Raw genomic sequence first — 20,996 nt, 5'->3', positions numbered from 1 at the left:
ATGAAGAAAAATAAATAAACAACACAGTGGTGATATTGATAACATAGTATATGGTATAAGGTGGAATGAAAAAAGTATAGAAAAGTAACGTGATAACAGGTATACAAGCCTTTATTCAGAAGTATTAAGAAGCCATTGGTAAATAGTTAGTAAAGAGATAAGAGTTCAGGTAAAATAAAATGGTTTTTATTTTTGGAGAGATCTGGAGAACCAGGAAGTTTACTTAAAGAAATCTACATAAGTCTAATAGATAAAAGGGTTTGCTTCATAATGTAATTGGATTGTCATATGTCTTTTTGTCATTTGTAATTTTTAATATTTTCAATAAAAACTTTAAAAAAAGAAATTAATAGTCAGGATGGCAACTTACAAAAGAGTTGTTGTACCTCAGCAACCTCTTTCTCTTGGAGCCCAACTCCCTCCGCTTGGCCCCTGTGTCAGCCATTAGGTAGAGAGGTCTTGGTGGCCTTGCACTTGGATCACGTCCAGCAAAAGATACCCCAAAGCAGTGTACAAGGGGGCCAAGATGAAGTTCCTGAGAAAAGAGACCAGGGTTAGGCTTGGTTTGGCAGGAAACCCTGCAGCACTCAAAGTCACAGAGATCAGCATTTTGCTGGTGACATATGCAGGTCACATATGCTTTCCTTCTGGCTACCGAAACACAGCTGGATGCTTCTCTAATACCTCGCACCCAACTCTCCCACCATGGTGGACCCTCATTCTCCCAGTGGCCAAACCAGTTGCACTCCATCGACCAGTGAAGCCGCTGGCCAGGCAGGGCAGGAAAGGAGTTCTCTCTTCTCAGGTTTCTTCCCTTCCATGGTAACCAGCCCTCCTCCCAGGATCAGGGGGCATCAGAGGATTGAGCTGATGGGAAGGAAGCACCCAATTCCCATGGCAGCCTTCTGCATGCAGAAAAGTCACAATTAGGAGAGTGTCTCTTCCCATGTGGAGAGTGCCCACTTTCCAAACTGTTGCCTGGCCATCTTGGCTTGGGAGTATCCTGTTCCAGGCACATGCTGGCCTAAATCCTAGTCTGTATCCTATGCTTAGTCCTGATCAGAGTAGAATCACTGAATCGGTTGGATTTATCTATATGTGGACATCAACAGTCACTTATGGGTTGAGTGAGTCTACACTCAAGGGTTAACCAACAGGATTCCGGACTCCTCAGATTTTTAAATGCAAGAATGCAAATTTTTCAGGCTGTGTCATCATCACTGATGAGAATTTGACTTCTCATTCACACAGAGGAAGAGGAGGAGGACCTGCTTTATGTCCCAGGTGGAGAAGCTCTAGCTCCTGGGCTGGATAAGACCTGCATTACCTTAAGGATCTGATCCATGGCCTCCTCTCATCATGGCCCCTCCTCATTTACACACTGGTGAAAATAATTATTTTATTTTTTGCAAATGAGACCATTTATCTGAGCTTAACTGCTGTGTTTATATTTTGGTCAGAAATGGAGCATGAGGTGTGCATCACCTCTCTTTGTTTCCTGAAGGAACGCAGAAATTGATGCATGTACATTTGTGTGCACTGTTTCTGAATGAACCTGTTGTCAAAATCACATTCACTTCACTTTACCTTGCATGTTTTTAAAAAGTCTGCACAATGCTGAATGTGGTGCATTTGAAAAAACAAAAGTCTATAAATGTATAGGTCTTTGATGGAACATTGCACCCTGGACTGTGGTCATTTTTAAGAAGTGAAATCATATGTAAATTCCATGAAACAAATATCTCACAAAGCTCTAGTAAACAACACGTACACACAGTCCCCACACAAAGGACTTACTGGCGCACTGTGTGTCTGGGTCTGGAAATCTCATTTCCACTTTCTGGGAAGACAATGCTGCCAGAGACTGAATTTGGGGCTTTATGCCTGCAAAGCATGGGCTCAGTCTCTCAGCTGCAGCCCTTCCACACAATCCTGGACTGAAACATTTAAACAAAGGTCCTCTTTCAGCTCCAGGAATAAAGGCCTACCTTCAGTACAAAGACCCTGATTCTTGCAGCCCCAGAAAGGCCTCTTCTGCAGTCCTTTATATCTGGAGCTTCCCTGGGTCAGAGGCCGTCTCCTCAGCCGTAGAGAAGGGTTGCTCTGAGTGCGAAGGAGGAGGAGGTCCAAGGGCTGAGGGAGGGAAGGCAATGGGGAAAAGGTCAGTGCCAATGGCCATGGAGGGCAGAAGGTAATGCCTAAGAAACCCCTCTGAGTCCCAGCCATTCTAGGAATGAATGGCAGGAGTGAGTCCAGGGGGCTGAGGGGGTCTCCTTTCCCAAAGGGGGAGGCAAGGACCACTGGGACCATCCCCAGCTAGGGCCCAAAGGGAGGGTCTCTTTCTCCATCTCTCTCTCCCAGCCCCCAAAGCCCAGCCTCCCCACTGGCCCTGGGTCCCCTGCCTCCCTTCCTGAGACCCCCACAGGCCCCTTCCTTCCTTCCTTCCTTCCTTCCTTCCTTCCTTCTCCCCAAAATGGAAGGCCAGAGGCACAAAGGGACACACTTCTTTCCTTTTGGCCCAAGGAGCCTGGCCTTCTTCTCTCTCTGGAGCCTCAGGAGAGAAAGAGAGGCCTCTGTTCAACTGAGGCCTCAGAGAAGGTTCTGGAACATTATTTCCCACAGTCACCAGCAGCACAAAATGGCCTCCTGAGTCTCAGCGCTTGACAGTTGGCAGTTTGAGGCCTTCAGGGAACCCAAAATGGAGGATGAAAGTCGGAAGGGACCCCAAACAGGATTTCTGATCCTAAAGAAAGGTTTTTCCTGATGGCACCCGATGGCTGTGAGAATAGAAAAAGTCCCCAAACAGGACTTCCAAACCTTAACAACACCAAAACATTTTCCTGAAGCTATTGAAAGGAGGAACCTGATCCCCTCCTTAATTACAATCAATAGTGGAAGATATTAATATTAATATTAAGAGAGCCCATTGTCCACAACTCAGTTCAGGTCTTGACCACTCAGGGAGGCCAGTCCAGCTGCAGGTGGTCCTCCGTCCATCCATCCGTCTGTCCTCCTTTCCTTCTGCATTCCTCCTCTTTTCCCCATCATCAGCCCCTTTCCCAAGAAGGCTGCATCCACACTATAGAAATAAGGCATTTTGATACCGCTTTAACCAGTCAGTGCTATGGAATCCTGGGATTTTACCTTTGGGACACTTAGCCTTCTCTGCCAGAGAGTTCTCATTCCACAACAAACTACAAATCCCAGGATTCCATAGGATGGAGCCGGGAGAGTTAAACCGGTTTTGAACTGGATTATTTCTGTAGTGCAGATACAGCCTGAGTCGGTTGTAAAAAGATAGAAGCACCCAAATTGAATTTTTATCCTATTAAAAATGGTTTTGAGTTTTAAAAATATAAGCAGTTTGTTTTTCTGACTAATCCTTATTCTTATTTTTGTTGTTTGTTTGTATGTTTGTCTTGGTCATATGAGTTATTCTGGTCTGTCTCCTTCCTTCTTGCCTGAAAATCTATTAATTAGGAAACTGGGGAGACTTTTAAAACCTCCCAAAGGAGCCACTTTTGGCCTTTTTGGGGGACTAGCCTCCTCTTAGAAGCCAAAGCCCCATGTTTGTGAAGAATAAGAATAAGGCATCTATTAAATCCCCCGAACACAAAATGGCTGCCTCTGCCTGAGTAGTAGATACTCCAAGGAGGTATTTATTATAGATAACAAAATATAACTAAAATATAAGTCATACTAGATATTAAGAATCTTGCAGGTACAATATTTGTAAGTATATAATATTCAATTCATATAAGCTATTAGAAAATAAATAAACCTAAACGTCCAATTCTGAGACTAACTTCCAAGATCCGCTCTTTAACTCTCTCTCGATCTCCAACCGACACAATTCCCCCAACTGTCTCTTGGTCTCTCAGGCCTTATATCTCCTTCTCACAGAAGCTTCTAGAAGAACCTTCATCTTGCTCTCTGATTGGTCAAGAGAGCCTTCCGTAGCAGTGATGTCATTCTGCATTTGCATAAACCTCCCTTTTCTGCCTGAAGAAGACCTCCATTGACTGGAGCCCAGTCATTACACTTTCCCAAGGCAAGGCTTGCACCTATTTCCCAATGTTGTTCTTGGTGTCTGCCTTCCAGTTGTTTCCAGGTCTTATGGTGACCTTATGGGAGTCTCTGAAGGGGTTTTCTTAGCAGGTTCCTTCAGAGTGGGTTTCCCATGGCCATCCTCTGAGGCTGAGAGAGTGTGACTTGCCCAAGGCTTCAGTTCTTTTGGAAGCCTTTTTGGTTTATCTTCTAGAAGGCAGCTGAAGTGTTGCTTCTTGCTCTGAAGAATGAGAGGAACCTTCTGGCATCCAAAAGGCTAACATTCCCTGGAGTTATGTCTGATAATATGTATATATATAGGATTGCAATCCCTGTTCATTTATTAAAAGGTTTATAGTGCACCCCTTATCATAGAATCTCATAGATATGTCTCTTAATAGCAGTTAACCAAATTAAACAGTATATAAAACAAAAAAAAATATGAAAACAACCTAGATAAGGTAACTGTTACATGGATTTGTAATTGGTTGATTGGCAAAACCCAAAGGGTGCTCACAAATGGCTCCTTTTCATCCTGGAGAGAAGTGACCAGTGCTGTGTCCAGTGGGGCTCTGTCCTGAGCCCAGTTCTATTCAACATGTTTATCAATGACTTGGACGACAGAAACAGGGGAATACTTATCAAATTTTCAGATGACACCAAATTAGAAGTAGCAGCTAATACCCCAGAGGACAGGATCAAAATTCAAAAGGACCTGAATAGACTAGAAAGCTGGGCCAAAGCTAACAAAATGAAATTTGACACAGAGAAATGTAAGGTTAATGGTGGAAAAATGAAATGCACAGATATAGGATGGGTGACACCTGGCTTAAGGAGACTACATGGGAAAGGTATCTAGGAGTCCAAGTAGACCACAAGTTGAACATGAGTTAACAGTGTGATGCAGCAGCTAAAAAGGTCAATGCGATTTTAGGCTGCATCGATAGAAGTATAGTGTCTAGATCAAGGGAAGTAATAGTGCCACTCTATTCTGCTTTGGTCAGCCCCCTCCTGGAATACTGTGTCCAGTTCTGGGCCCCACAATTCAAAAAGGATGTTGATTTTAGGAGGGCGATTTAAATGGTGGAGGGCCCATGAAGCCCTATGAGGAAGGCCTTAGGGAGCTGGGGATGTTTATCCTGGAGAAGAGAAGGTTAAGGGGTGATATGATAGCTCTGTTTAAATATTTGAAGGGATGTCATATTGAGAAGGCAGCTAGCTTGTTTTAGCTGCTCCAGAGACTTGAACCCGGAGCAATGGATGCAATCTCCAAGAAAAGAGATTCCACCTCAACATTAGGAGGAACTTCCTGACAGAAAGGGCTGGGTTTTTTTAATTGACAAATTTTTATTAGTTTAAAAAATTACACACTACATTCCCTAAATTAATACAAGGTCTTCTTTCCTCAATGCAGAGTCATATTTAAGCTTCTTATTTACATTATGAGAGACATCTATCTTGATCCTCTTCTTTCTCTTTCTTTCTTCTTTAACCTCTCATTCTTTAATTAACCTGAACCTTTGCTTTCCTTGATTCTTCTTGTCATCTTCTTGTTTCTAAGTCAGTCACTTGCTTTGCCTTTCGCCCCTTTCTTATTAAACACTAACACTTTCTCTCTACTCTTACATTCATCACACACACATTCCTACTTATCTGTGACTTCCTCCACTTTGTGAGAATGATCCAACTAAATACTCTCTTATACCTTGCTCTCTCGCTTATACCCTCCTTCTCCAATATCTTAACAATACTATACTTTCTAAATGTCCCAACTATTCTCTTGTATCTGATATGAATATCTTTGACACAGATAACCACTAGGTTTTCCAGTCTTCTTTTTCTTCCTCTATAATCATCATCGTCGAGATTCTATAATACACTATATTGCTTTATTATTTGTTTGTTTGTTTCTATACTTCTTCCTTAGTTTATCTCTTTCTCCCTCTAACAAAAATACAAATTATTTTCTTATATCATAAAATTAAAAATACACTGTACAATTACATAGTTAGTAAATTAAAGTGCAAGAAGAAGGATCGTCAATAGATAATCAAATAATTTCTGTGATGTCCTGCCAGGACTGATTGAATTTCGCCTGCATTTTCTTTCGTGTTGGTTCAGGCCATAGAATATTTTAGTGTAGGAAAGTCATTGTTTGTGGGAGGAGCTGTAGGATTCCCCTGCATTATTTCCAGGTTTGGTTTGCCCTTTCCCACGATGTTCTGTTGTAGCTGGAAGCTTTTAGTTTTGGAGCAGTCTTTGCTGTGAGCAGGCAGAGAGCTGTCTTGTGGTGGCAAACAGGCCCAGACAGCCGGAAAGAGCATTTCTTACACTTTAGCCATTTTAGTTACCAATTTAGCCAAATTAGTTACCATCAGCAAGCGAATAAAGGAATTCAGGAGCTGAAAGACCCTGCACCAGCTCCATTGAGTGAGGAGAGCAAACCAACATCAGACCCAGAAAGATGACATCCGGAAGATTGCTGAACTGTAATGTATCTTTTATTTAGAGCTGGGGAGGAGAAAACTCTTTATTTTGTCCTTTAAATTAAATTTCCACCCTTTTGAACTTTACATTCAGCTTCAGAGCCTTTTTGGGTAAAAGAGTTTGATCTCACCAGGGTACCGGCGTTGCACACCCAAACCTGCCACCACCTTTAGTTGGGTGTGTCTTCAAAATTTCTCCATTTCTTCCTAATGAAACCTAATACTTTCCCCCACTCTTCTGATATACTTTCTCCCGAATTTTCTTTCAATATCTGTGATAGTTTGTCCATCTGCAATAAATCATAGAGAAAGTTAATCCGTTCTTCTGTTTCTGGTATTCCTTTTGTCTCCCATTTCCTTGTGTATAAACCCTGGCGCTAGCTAACATAGACATCCATATCCTCCCATACTTCTTATCTGTATTGTCCTCCAACATCCTTAATAACATTCATCCTGGTGTTTCTTCTGGTGTAATTTCTAGTATCGTATTTATTGCATCCATTATCTGCTCCAGTATTCTTTCGCTTTTCCGCATTTCCACCAACAATGAAAATAGGAGCCTGCTGCTTTTCCACATTTCCAACATACATCATTCGTTTTCTTATATATTTTGGCTATTTTTATTGGGGTTAGATGCCATCTCAAGTAAATTTCAACCAGTTTTCTCTCAAGCTTTGTGCAAATTTGACATCTTTCTTCCATATGTTTTCCCATTTATCGTAATCAATCGCGTGTCCTATGTCCTTAGCCCAACTGAGCACTACCTCTTTAACTGTTTCTTGCTCCGTGTCCCACAATAATATTAATACTTTATAAATTTTGCTCATCATTCCTTTTTTGTTTTCTCTAATTTCTAATATTTCTTTTAAATCACATTGTGTTCTCTCTTGAATTTGTCAATATTCAAACCAAACCAATATTCTCCCAAACAGCCTCATCTTGAAGAGTGATGTTCCCAAACCAGCTTCACTCCTCCTTGATAGCCAGTCTCCAGCTGCAACCCCAGCCCTCTTCAAATGCCCTCCTTATTGTAAAAGCCACTCTATACGTCTTTCTAACATTCCCCAGTACATGCTTTCTATAACCCATCACTCTACCTACTATGAACGACAACTATAACTCCTACTTTAACTCTAATAACCAAGGCCTAATATTTTTACTCTTTATGACAGAAATCTTATACACTGTTTCTGACACGCAATGGGCCAGTCCCAATCCTTCAGGTACACAGCACCAGTCTGAAGTGACAATTCTCCCATCTCAACCTTTCAGGCAAGGAGCATCAGCCTGAGGTTGCAATGGGCCAGTATCAATCCTTTGGGTAAAGAGCACCACCCTGAAGTCACAATATTACCATCTCAATCCTTCATCCAAGGAACATCAGACTGAAGTCACAATGGGCCAGTCTTAATCTCTCAGGCAACGAGATTCAGCCTGAGGTCACAATGGGCCAATCTCAGTCCTTTAGGTAAGCAGCATCAGCCTGAGGTTGCAATGGTCACATCTCAAACTTTCAGGTAAGCAGCATTAGACTAAATTCACAAGGGTCCCATCTCATTGCTGCAGGAAAGGAGCAGCAGCCTCAGGTCGCAATGGGCCAGTCTCATTCAGGTAAGGAGCACCAGCCTGAAGTCACAATATGTCATGAATCCCTTTATTCATGCATTTATTCATTTAGTGATTCATGCCATAAGGGTTATAGGTTTAGGTTTAAATTAGAGTTAAGACAGATGGGATTTATGGTGGGTTAAAATAATATGTTTTAATATGTGCTTTAATAGAAGATACTAGAAAGAGGTAGGGAGATCATGGCTAAAGAATGTGATTGTTTGCTAGGATTGGAATGTGTGGGAATCATCCTTCTAACAGAGGCTTGTGTTTAAAAGACTGGTCTCTGTAAAAGGAGGGGGAACATAGAGGGTTATTGGTATTTTTAAATTGTATTATGTTGTTATGGGTTTATGCTCATTATATTTTCATATGGTATCATATTAGATTGGGATTGATGGGGTTTCAATACATATATATATATATATATATATATAGTTAAGCTATAATGTTAATTAAGTCGCTGAGTTCTGTGGTCCAAGGCCACAGGTGCAGTGGTTGAGAGAAGGCACATGAGAGCTTAATTGTTTTTAGAAATGCTGCCAGAATCCCGGATGGGAGGACACTGCACAGGAAAGGGCTATCCAATTAATTGGATTTATTGGTTAATGGGGTGAGGTTAATTGATATGGTTATAAAAGTGATATGTTTATACTTACTTTCATTCCTGACCAAAAAGTCATTTCTATTGCATGTATCTTCTTCAATAAAAGCTGTTCCTTTTTCAAAGTACTGTCTTTTGTGTTGCAAGAGGGGCTGCAATTAGGATCCTGACAAATATCTCTCTCCCCTTCCATTCACCCTGCTATCCCAAAAGAGCTGGAGAGCATACCAAAACAACCACAGAACCTTTCCCTGCTCTTGTGTAATGCCAGGTCAATGAAAAATACAATGCAGATAGTCCAGGATCTCCTACTGGACGAAGAGGCTGACCTGGCTTGTTTCACGGAGACCTGGCTGGGTGATGATAGCTCAGCCACCTGGGACCGGGCCTTACCAGCCGGGTTCTCCATCAGTGAGCAGGTAAGGGGACATTGCTTTGGTCCACGAAGACAATCTTGCTTTGGCCAGGATACCTATCCATAAGATGGACCACATCAAATGTATTTGCCTCAGCTTAAAGACTAGGGAAAGTCTGGGGATTCTGTTGGTTTAATGTCCATCCCGTTGCTTAACATAAATACTCTCTGGAAAAGATAACATCAGAATTAACACAAACCAGGGAAAGAGTGACATTCCTGGAGGAAGAATATTAAAAATTGGGAAAAGAGATAGAGAGATTAACAAAAGAACATACTGAAGATACAGCAGAAAGAATTAAATTGAAGCAAAGATTTAGGGAGAGATGTCTTAGAATAAGAGGTCTTCCTGAACAGAAGGACGAAGATCTATATAAAAGGATAATACCAGCCTTGGCTGAATTTATGGACCTAGATAATGAACCTTTTCTCCTTGAGGTGGACAAGATGTTTAGAGTAAGCTCCTGGGTCGCAAAACAGAAGAGACTGCCCAGAGATATCGTGATTTATTTTGTTAGGACTCAAATGAAAGAAGCAATTCTACAACAACACTTTCATTCAAGATTCAGAATTGAAGAAAATGAAATTTTATTATTTAAAGATATCTCTGGGAAACTGTTAAAGAAGAGGAAGGAATATGGACCACTGACTAAGGTTTTGCGCAGCAATGCAATCTACTACAAATGGGAACTAACTCAGGGCCTATCTTTTAATTCAAGCAAAAAAGATACCAAATCAACTTGGTACAAAAAGCAAGACATTTTCTACATGAGAATGAAAAAGAACTTAATAACGGAGACAGTCAGAAAGAAGAAAGAAACAACCCCAGAAAAGGATAAGAGGATAAGGAGGAAGAGAGCTTAGAAGAAGAAACAGAAGAAGGAGAATTGCTTAGGAAACCAGATCCAAACACAAGAGAGGACGATATAAATGGAGAATATGATGATGAAACTGGAGAAGACGGACATCCTCTCATCGAATGTTAAAGGAATTAACAGCCCAAAACTTTTCCATTATTGAGGGAAACAGAGACTTGATGTCATTTGCCTTCAGGAAACCCATATAAAGGAAGAGGATATAAGATTGTTGAAAAATGCCAAATTGATAGCAGCCCCCAAAAGGAGGGAAAAAGGTGTAGTGATATATGTAAAGGATAAATCAGAATCTAAAGAGGTATTCTCAGACCCCAATGGATACTTGGTTGGTGGAGAAGTTACTTTACAAGACCAAAGGATCCTAATGGTGGGAGTTTATGTACCCTTAGAAAATAAAGGACTGTGTTTTGAAAAACTGAAAAAACAAATGCCAGACCGTATGAGCGATAGGACCTTAATGATGGGAGATTGGAATGGACTGATAGACCCCCAGATAGATAGAAAAGCAGACAACAAAACATACTTAAAGAAAGGGAAATTGCCGAAATCTTTCTTTGAATCAAAAGAAGCCTTCGCATTAGAAGATACTGGAGAATCAACTATGGTCTGTCTAAGGATTTACGTTCTTTTCAAACACCCATCAATCCTGTTTGAGAATAGATATGTTCTTGACTTCCCCAACTATTAGCACAATGGTGGAAGCAGGAGAAACTCAACTAAAAATACTATCGGATCACAATCCAATTTTATTGTTTTTGAAGAATAAACCTAAGGAACTGATATGGAGACTAGATGAGACTTTGTTAAAAGACGGAATAAGTCTAGATAAAGCAAAACAAACCCACTTAAATTCTTCTTTGAAGAAAATCTGAATGGAGAAGTCAGCCCAGAGATCGTCTGGGACACAAGCAAAGCGGTAATGAGGGGTTTCTCTTTGAAACAATCTTACGAAAGGAAGACAAATAGAGAAAAGAATTGGAAAGAACTATGGGAAAAGTTAAAAGATAAGGAACAATTACTGAAAGAAAACGCCTAAAACAAAATGATTCAACAACAGATTAAGAAGATTGAAAAGGAAATATCCACAAAGCTAATAGAAGACCAGGAGAAAAAAATCAAGATACATCAAACAGAAACACTTTGAGAATGCTATTAACCTGGTAAATGTTTAGCATGGAAACGGAAAAAAGGAAAGGAGAAACGGATCTTTTCAAGGGTTAAAGAAGGGGTTGAGATTTATTCCAACCAAAAACATATGAAAAAATGTTTATATAAATATTTCACAAATCTATACAAAGATGAATATATTTCCCAGGAGAGGATACAAGAATCTTTGGACAAACAAGACGTAGTAAAGATTGATGAAGAGCAGAGAATCAAACTTAATAAACCAATAACGGCTACTGAGGTGCTAGAAGCAATCAGTAAAACCAAGGCACCCAAAGCACCAGGGCCAGATGGCCTAAGCGCAGTATATTACAAGAGCTTACAGAAAGAGCTAATTAAACCCCAGTAGAAATCATGAATAGACTCTCACAAAGAAGAACGCCTGACTCTTGGAAGATAGATGATATTGTACTGATTCCTAAAGAAAGTAAGGAGCTGCTGGAGGTGAAACATTTCAGACCCATTTCTCTCCTTAAAGACGATTATAAAATCTTCGCAATGGTCTTAGCAGAAAGATTTTAAAAAACCCTACAAAATATCATAAACGAAGACCAAACGGGCTTCCTCCCAAAAAGGCACCTTAGAAACAACACAAGGAATTTAATAGATATTAGAGAAATCTATGAGAAGAAAATAGATAAAAAAGCAGCTATGATTTTTCTCAACGCCGAAAAGACGTTCGATGAAGTTAATTGGAACTTCATTCTGAAAACCTTAACAAAAATGGTTCTAGGAGATAACTTTATCATCTGGATAGATGCAATCTATAGAAAACAAACAGCGAGAATTATTATTAATGGGGGAAAAGCGAAGGCGTTACCTGTAATGAGAGATACCCCTCTCACCTTTGTTATTTGAAGCCACTTTAGAGTCTCTGAGTCCTAGCATTAAAGAAGATAAGAAGACCAAAGGCCGGAAAACAAAACAGGAAGAGTACAGACTTAAACTATACGCGGATGATGTGGTGATATATTTATCTGACCCAATAGAAAGTGTTGATCTCCTACTTTATAAATTAAAGGAGTATGGACAGCATTCAGGTTTCCGGATTAAAAGGGATAAGACAAAATATTTTACCAATGAATTTAACAAAAGAATGATCAGGAAAATCTACAAAAAGTGACTGGCTTTAAAGTAGAAGAAAAGGTCAAATATCTAGGTGTTGAGTTTACCTCTAAAAACCGAGACCTCTTTAAAAACAACCACAAGAAAATATGGGGTGATATCAAACAAGGTCTCAATAGATGGGCTAAACTCAACCTGTCTCTCTTCAGTAGGATCAGGGCAGTTAAAATGAACGTACTGCCTAAATTACTATTTTCATTTCAGACTATACCTATCCTTCTTAGTGACAAACCATTATTAGAACGGCAGAAGGACCTGCAAAAATCCATCTGGGCAGGAAAAGATCTAGAATCAGATTTAAATCTCTAATAGATGATGTAAGGATTCCCCACCAGCTCACAATCCTCTCTTCTATTTTGACCCGACACCTCTTTGGGTGTTTGAAGGACAGTCGTGTGGATGGATTTTAAAACACAGACCAAGCGGCTGATTTAACAAGAATATAAGTTTGTTTTTAAAACAGAACAGGCAAAGGTATCTTTGAGATGGAGTTGTTACTATGTCTTCTTTTGTTACATATATACAGGTCTGGTTTTAACTCAATAATAATAACAACAACAATAACAACAACAACAACAACAACAACAACTCTGCCACACAGGCTATACTATCACTCAAGAAATGATGTAAGCCAAAGCCCTCTTCCTGAGTCTGGTTCCACTGAGTCTCTCTTCTAGACTCTCCAGAACTAATCCTGTCCCTCTCTGGACAAAGCAGTTCCTTAAGTAACCATCCCTCAGGAACTATGGGAACCCAGTCCTCTCTTGGACTCTACTGTTCCCATCCTCTCTATGACTATCTCCCACTGAACTCCCGCTTCCCTCAGGATTGCAAACCCTAACTGACTCCACCCAACTGCCAAGCGGAAGCTTCAAACTCCTCAGCCAGCACCTGATTGGCTTAGAGCCTCTGGCTTCTGATTGGCTGGTTTGTAAGTCAGTCCGTCACACGCCTCCCCCCTTTAATAGGTTCATTGAGACACAGAACCAAACGGTTCTATGGTCCAAGGAACTCCCAGTTATCAATTATACTTACCCATTATATATAACATTATACACACATCAGGTGACACATGTGATATATTTCATATACTTGTTTTATCAATAACCATTTCCAACTTAAATATCTTTGGTATTTTCCTGTATGTTCCCCTTTTAAACATATGTCTAATATCAGTTCTACCTGTTATAACAACTTACCATCATTTTCTTATAAGTTTAGCATATTATATCCATATCCCTTATCACTTGTTGGGTTTTAATATTTTAATAACACTTAAATAACCTTTTTTCCCAACTTTAGATCTTTATATGTTCCATTTAAATGTCTTTATCAAACATATTTAATCTTTTAACCCTTTTTTCTTATTGATGGAACATCATCTCCAACTACTTTGCCCCGTTCCCAGTATGGTTTTGAAAACATTTCATCTTCCATTATACTAATGGCAAACTACAATATATTGGTTTTCTAGTCTATCAACTCAATTATATCCTTGTCCTTTTTAGGAGTCTTCTCTGGATCAGTCCTTGTAACTGACCACGTCTTTCTTTTTACCGGCTGTGGACTTAACACCTCATCTAGTAAAAAGTCTTTGCTTCCTCCTGTGTCACTGGACCACATTCCTTGAGTGCGCTGAGCAATCTTTACATCTTCTTCTGTAGACCGTAAAGTGTCCCTTATCAAAATCATCCCGTTCTCTAGATAGTTCATCACAATCTTTGGTCTTTTTCCCTCTGTTGAATCTCCTTTTCCAGTTGGTTGATGGCTTTTGGGGTCCCACCGACGCTTGTCTGTCATCTGGTCGTCACCAGTATGTTTGACAGTGAAGTTTATAGACGTGAACATGTTCTGCATATACACATCTATTCTTTCAATTTTTACTTTAAGATTCTTCCAGTCTCTGTGAACTAAACCATTTTCTTGGGTTATATCACCCATTTGCCAAACTACATATCTTTCAACACTGTCCCATTTAATATATAGCTTCCAGAACCCTGAACTCTTTATTAGAACCTACAAAAGCCTGCTGTGATGCTTTTAATAACTACTTCACAGACAAAATCTCTCATATAAGAGCCGATTTGGATGCCGGCCTTATGACAGAGGCGACAGGAGAGGTATCCAGAGCCTCTGCTTATACTGTTATTCGGGATCAATTTGAGTCATTAGTACAGAGGATGTGGACAAGCTCCTTGGGAGTATGAAAAAGGCGACTTGCTCTCTCAATCCTTCCCCGTCTTGGCTGGCCATCCAGGGGGAGATACCATCAAGATGGTACTTAAGAAATATAACTAATGCATCTTTCAGGGAAGGCTTTCTTCCATCTTGCCTCAAAGAGGCGGTGGTTAAACCACTTCTAAAAAAAGCCTTCCCTTGACCCTCTGGACAGAAACAATTACAGGCCAGTTTGGCTCTTACCATTCTTAGGCAAGGTAATGGAGAGGGAAGTGGCCATTCAACTCCAAGCAGTCTTGGAAGAAATGGATTTTTCTGCATCCATTTCAAACTGGATTTAGGAAGGGTTACAGAGTTGAGACAGCCATGGTCACCTTAGTCGATAACTTCCGTCTGAGCATCGACAGCTCTTTGAAAAGAGGAACTGTGACCCTGCTGGTGCTATTGAAGGCCTCTCAGCGGCCTTCAATACCGTTGACCACAGTATCCTTCTGGAACATATGGGAGAGTTGGGAATTGGGGCACTGCTTTCCAGTGGTTCAGGTCCTACCTCTCGGGCAGATTCCTGTCACTTGGGGACAGTTCTTCGTCCAAGAGGGAGCTCAAGTCGGACATCCCTCAAAGCGTGATTCTGTTCCCAGTGCTATTCAACATTTACATGAAGCTGCTGGGTGAGATCATTCGGAGACATGGGGCGGGGAGCAGGGAGACCTTGAAACAGTAGCACATGCGCTGGTCACCTCTCGGCTGGACTTCTGTAACGCACTCTACATGGAGCTACCCTTGTGCCAAGTTCAGAAACTTCAGTTGGAACAGAATATGGCAGCCAGGTTGGTTATGGGCTCTTCTAGAACTGCCCACATTACACCGGTTCTTAAATCCCTCCACTGGATGCCCATTAGTTTCTGGGCAAGATACAAGGTGTTGCTTCACTCTGGAACGACCTTCGGATGAGATCCGTCCAATTAACACCTTGGAAGCCTTTAGGAAGGCTATTAAGACGGACCTCTTTCCAGACTAGATGAGATCTATTGACTTGCCTCCCCCTCCCCCTGACCCTTACCCTTGCGATCGTTAGTGTGATGGAAATTGCTATTGATGTATATCGTTCCTGCCCTCCCACCTCTCCTTCAGAAAACGACCCATTTCTAGCCCGAAAAGCTTTTTTTACTGTATTGTGTTATGAAAGTTTTTAATTTTCTTGCTGTTTAATAGGATTTTTAAGGGTTGATTAATGTTTTTATAATTGGGAGAAGGGTTGGGGGTTTGGAATTTTAATTGTATTTCTTAAATTGTATGTTATTTTATTACTGTAATCCTCTTTGATTCCATTGAGAAAAGGTGGAATATAAATTATTATTATTATTATTATTATTATTATTATTATTATTACATCTCTTCAAGGGGGTCAAAAGCCCTTTCAGTATGCTCCCAGAACTGGGGGGGGGGGATGTTTCTGGGGCTGTGGGTCTCTCTGTTGGTCCTCCTCTGCAGGGTTGTTGTGAAGTATGTGAGAGAGGATGCCCCATCTGGATCCTGTGGGTATCTAAGCCTAGTTCCCAGGTTGACAGGGGATTGCCAGAGTTTTGAGGTCCCTCTGTCTCCCTCCTCTTGGCTTTGGTCAAGAGGATTTTGGCTCTTCTCTCCCCCCAGAGCCCCCTCCCCCAGGACTCTAAAGAACCCCCCCCCCCCAAGAAAAATGCTACTGAATCCTATCCTGTGCGATGCTTTCTATTTGGCACAAAACTCTTCCATAAATGAGGCATCAGAAGAGAGGGGTTCTCCTCGGCCCCACTTTCCACAAGGGAGGGGGCTCCTCAAAGACCTTTTTACCTTTGGATCCCCCTCCCCTCCATGGCCATGCCTCTCTCCAAGGGTCCCACCGGCCTTCATTTCTCATAATAACTCCCCAAGTACCCGGGACCCAAGGAATCCCCCAAGGAGGGGGCAGGGAAGGAAAGAGGGATAGGAGGCCTTGCAGGACCCCTGCCTTTCTTTGGGGGGAGAAGAGGGGCTTCTCCCCTCCAGCCATTCTTCTGAATGAACAAGGGCTCTCCCCACTTCCCTCCCTCCCTCAGAACAGACTGTGAGGGCAGCAATGGCTTCTGGGGCTGAGACTGTGCAGGCGCATATAGTCCCAAAGGCCCCTCCTCAGCATGCACAGGGATTGCCAGGTCCTAGATGCTGCTGCTTATTCCGCTGGCGGCCTTTGTGGGAAAGGAAGGTATGCGCTGGGGTTCAGTGGCCTCCCCTTCCTTCCCTCCTTTCTTCCTTTGAGGAGACCGCAATGGAGGCCAAGGTGCAGAGCTGGACTCAGCAGGGAAAGGCAGGAAAGGAAGGCTCTGCTTTGGAAATATAGCTCTCTCTGTGTCTCCTGTATGTTTGTGTCTGTGTGTCTGTGCTGTTCTTATGGCTGGGAATGGAGATGAGAACTGAGGAGAGAAGAAAGGGTCAGTTTTGGGCAAATTCAGAAATTCTGTGCATCAAAGTCCAGTGTGTTGAAACAGTAAAGATCTTTATTGAGAACACATAGAAATTCAGTGTTTAAGCCAGAACTGACCACTCCAATACAAACAATATATTAAAACCCCTAAAACCTAAAACATCACCCTCTTCCAAACCTAGCCCCCACCTCCAAGTCCCACAGTCTCTGCCCCACAGGTAACTAGGCCCCCTTTTGCCATTCCCAGAAACTAGCCCTTTCTCTTAATGCCGGCCTCCAACTTTCTTAAGCCAAAATCCCACACATTGCAAAAGCTATAATTCCCATAACTATTCTAACCAGCTGCAACAAATCCCAACCTCCCATCTACCTAACCTATACCACAACCCACAATCCCCAGCCAAATTGACAACCCAAAGCAATTATCTATACTATTGGCAATTAAAACCTAAACTTAACAAAATCCAACTTGAAAACATAGAGACATATTGGCAGACAAATTTTACAAATAAGATCATAAGGGCCTTTTCTTTGCACTGCGGGATTGAAAATATATTTGTTGTATTCGTTACTCACAAATATAATGTTAGGATTTGTGTGGCTTCTCTCCTCTGTGGACTCTCTGATGTCTCACTAGGTGTGACTTTGAAGAAAAACATTTCCCACAATGCTGGCATATGTATGGCTTCTCTCCTGTGTGGACTCTCTGATGTATCATTAGGATTGATTTCCGAGAAAAACATTTCCCACAACGCTGGCATTTGTATGGCTTCTCTCCAGTGTGGATTCTCTGGTGTGTCAATAGGTCTGACTTCTGAGAACAACCTTTCCCACAATGCTGACATTTGTATGGCTTCTCTCCAGTGTGGCCTCTCTGATGTCTCACTAGGTGTGACTTTGAAGAAAAACCTTTCCCACAATGCTGGCATTTATATGGCTTCTCTCCTGTGTGGACTCTCTGATGTATCACAAGGCTTGACTTCTGAGGAAAACATTTCCCACAATGCTGGCATTTGTATGGCTTCTCTCCTGTGTGGACTCTCTGATGTATCACAAGGCTTGACTTCTGAGGAAAACATTTCCCACAATGCTGGCATTTGTATGGCTTCTCTCCTGTGTGGACTCTGTGATGTGCCACTAGGCTTGACTTCTGAAAGAAACATTTCCCGCAATGCTGGCATTTATATGGCTTCTCTCCTGTGTGGACTCTCCGATGTATGACTAAGACTGACTTGCAAGCAACATTTTTTCCACAATGCTGGCATTTATGTGACTTCTTTCTTGTGTGGACTCTCTTATGACTCACAAGTTCTTCTGTAAAGAAGGACAATCACAGTCAAGAATGAATATCAGAATTAAGAGAGGAGGGTGTTACCCCAAAATTTAGCCCTTGTTGAACCCTCCCTAGTTGATATTAAATTAATAAAGTTGTTGAGAGTGACCCGTGCATGACACTATTGCAGATGTCCCCAAATCCATGGAGCAATTGTATCCCTGATGACAGGAACAAAGAAGAGTGGAACTGCCTTAAGGGAATCAGTCGAAGCAGATAGTCAAAGGGCTGTTGAAAAAAATATTCCATTAAACATGATTTAAAATATTTTGATTGACAAGTGGCATCATTTCCTGTGAGACTGCCATAGAGTCCTGAGTCAGAGCCCAAGGCATGATTCAAGCTAACTGCAGAGGTCACTTCATGCTGTCTGGCACCAGGAGATGACTCACAACCAAAACAGTATGCAGCTCACATGCGGATTGGTGTGGATTGGATTGGAGTTGTGTGTACAAGAGATGGTGAAGTTGATGGAAGTCAGAGAGCTTGCAAATATTTGTATTATTTTGCAACTCAGGATAGAGAACCTCCAAGGACTTGGATTAAATCAACTGTGTCTGTGAGTTACTTTTAAGTGTGGACAGTAGTCAGTGCATTGCCAAAACCTATATCTGGATATTTGTTTCCATACTCTGCTATGTTATTGTTGAGCTGAATCTGGAAGTGTTGCTTTCAGATTGCGCTGTACATTGGCTTATGAACAGGACTGGAATTCAGAGCCAAGAAGGACCTGAGAGCTGATGTGCTAATCCCTTTTGTCTGAGGTATTTGCATCAAGCATCCATTGCATTTAATTTGGATTCAGACAATTTTTTCCCCACCCAGGAAACATACTAAAGCGATTTAAACCATTTTGAACCCTCAGTCTCTGTCCGTAAGCAACAATTTCAGTATAAATGTCCGCCCCGATATTTACTGTTCTTCGGCGTCAGTCCCTTTGCAGAGAGACACTCTGTTGGTTTACATGGCTAAGCTCCTCAATATACTCAACAAACCCACTTTCTGTTCCCTTGCAGGACCCTCAGCAATTGGAATCAAGAACATTCTAGGAAATGTATTACCATTAATATAGCTTTACATTATTCACCAATCCCACCTTTGTTACTTACCTCTTGTGTGTATGTACGAATGCTTGTGTGTGTGTGTGTGTGTGCGCGCGCGCGCGTGCAAGCGTGTATTTTGCTTTTTCCCTAAATAAAACATAAAAACCCATTTGAAATGCCTCTGGAGTTATGTGAGTTTGTGTGCCTGGTATAGTTGGGCTGACCTCTGAGGTCACTGTTCCCTGAACAAAATTATGTCTCTTCTTTGGGCTAAGTACCAAATCCCCCCCCCCAAAGCATAGCACTTGCAAGTGTCCTCCCCGGACTCCAGCATTTTGGGTAACAAAGGGCCTCTGGAACCAAAAATGTAGCTAAGCAAGCTCAGGTTGGAAAATAAAAGTGCTTTTTTCTCTAATTGTGTCCTCCTTTCCTTCCTTCCTAAATACTACTCATAACTGCTAAATAAAACCACTGAATATGTCTGAAAACAAGGACCTGAGCCGGTTCTCATTAGTTCACTGAAACCAGTTCTGAAAATCTGTCAGAACTGCTTCCCAATCCCCAAGGCCCCTCTCCTGGCCCTTCCCAGGGGTCCCTTCCTCTCCGCACAGAGTTAGGCAATCCTGGCTTTGCTCCTGCCTTCCCCTCCTGGCTCCCAGAGGCCTGATCCCCTTCACTTTCTCCCTCTGCTCTCTAACCTTCTTTCTTGCCCATCAGCATCTCATTTTCAACATCTCTTCCCTGCCTTTCAATTTTTCACTTTCCGTCTGTCTTTTTATCACAGACACATCCCTACAGAGTGTGATGCATAAAAGGGACACTTTGAGGTCCATTTGTTGAGAAAGGCGGGATAATCAATATACAAATAATTCATTGGCAAAGGCAGAGCAAAGGAGCTGGGACCTGGACTCCAATTTTGGTGAGGGTCAAGAGCCAAGGAGCAGCCTTAAAACAGCCTTAAAACATTTATAAGACATGCATGGACTACTGATGGGGCTTGGGGGAGATCTCAGGGGCAACCCCACATTGTATTGCCTGGGGGGGTCGGGGTCGGAATGAAATAATATTTTGCCCCTCAGCATCCCACAGCATCTCATTTGGAAAGTGGAGGCCATTTTGCCACTGTTGGGCCCTCTCTGAGCCATTGCAGGCCCAAGGGAGGTCTTTCCCCCAAGAAGACTCTCCAGAGCCTTAAAAGGATGGAAGAGGGGCCAAAAGAGGTAGGAAACTTGCCCAGGGATGTGCTGAGTACCATTTGGATGTGAAAAGCATTAATCTCAATGGCTTCTTTCCACAAAATCCTAGAACTGGCAGTTTAGGATGGAGTATTTACAATCCTTAGAAACTGGAGAGCAATAATGTCTCACTGAACTACAGATTCAAATATTCTACAGGATGTTGCTATCACAATTAAATTACGCTTGAAAGGGCTCTAAGATTCCAAGTAGACCTCAAGTGGAACATGGGCCAACAGTGTGATGCAGCAGCTACAAAGGCCCATGTGATTCTAGGGTGCATCATTACAAGAATAGTTTCTAGATCAAGAGAAGTAATAGTGCCACTGTATTCTGCTTTGGTCAGGCCTCACTTGGAATAATCCTGTGTCCAGTTCTGGGCCCCACAATTCAAAAAGGTTGTTGACAAATTGGAGCATGTCCAAAAGAGGGTAACC

The 20,996-nt window shown here is 41.8% G+C and overlaps 1 protein-coding gene and 1 pseudogene across 1 annotated transcript in view; both read right to left on the bottom strand.

Annotated features, from left to right (window-relative positions):
• LOC149282427 (uncharacterized) overlaps positions 1 to 20,996 on the bottom strand; it is a 179,170-nt pseudogene that overhangs the window by 120,965 nt on the left and 37,209 nt on the right.
• The window catches only part of LOC149282429 (uncharacterized), a 31,757-nt gene that overhangs the window by 6,738 nt on the left and 4,023 nt on the right, over positions 1 to 20,996 (bottom strand). Inside the window, exon 4 of the mRNA XM_089498140.1 lies at positions 17,628 to 18,262. Within this exon, the coding sequence (XP_089354266.1) occupies positions 17,628 to 18,262 (635 nt within the window). The remainder of the gene's footprint in view (positions 1 to 17,627; positions 18,263 to 20,996) is intronic.

This window comes from Sceloporus occidentalis, unplaced genomic scaffold (genome assembly GCF_023333645.1).
Source record: "Sceloporus occidentalis isolate IW3139 unplaced genomic scaffold, rSceOcc1.0.p SCAF_114, whole genome shotgun sequence".
NCBI classification, from domain to species: Eukaryota; Metazoa; Chordata; class Lepidosauria; order Squamata; family Phrynosomatidae; genus Sceloporus; species Sceloporus occidentalis.
The sequence above is the reverse complement of the archived record's forward strand: the minus strand, read 5'-3'. Positions and strand labels throughout refer to the sequence as shown.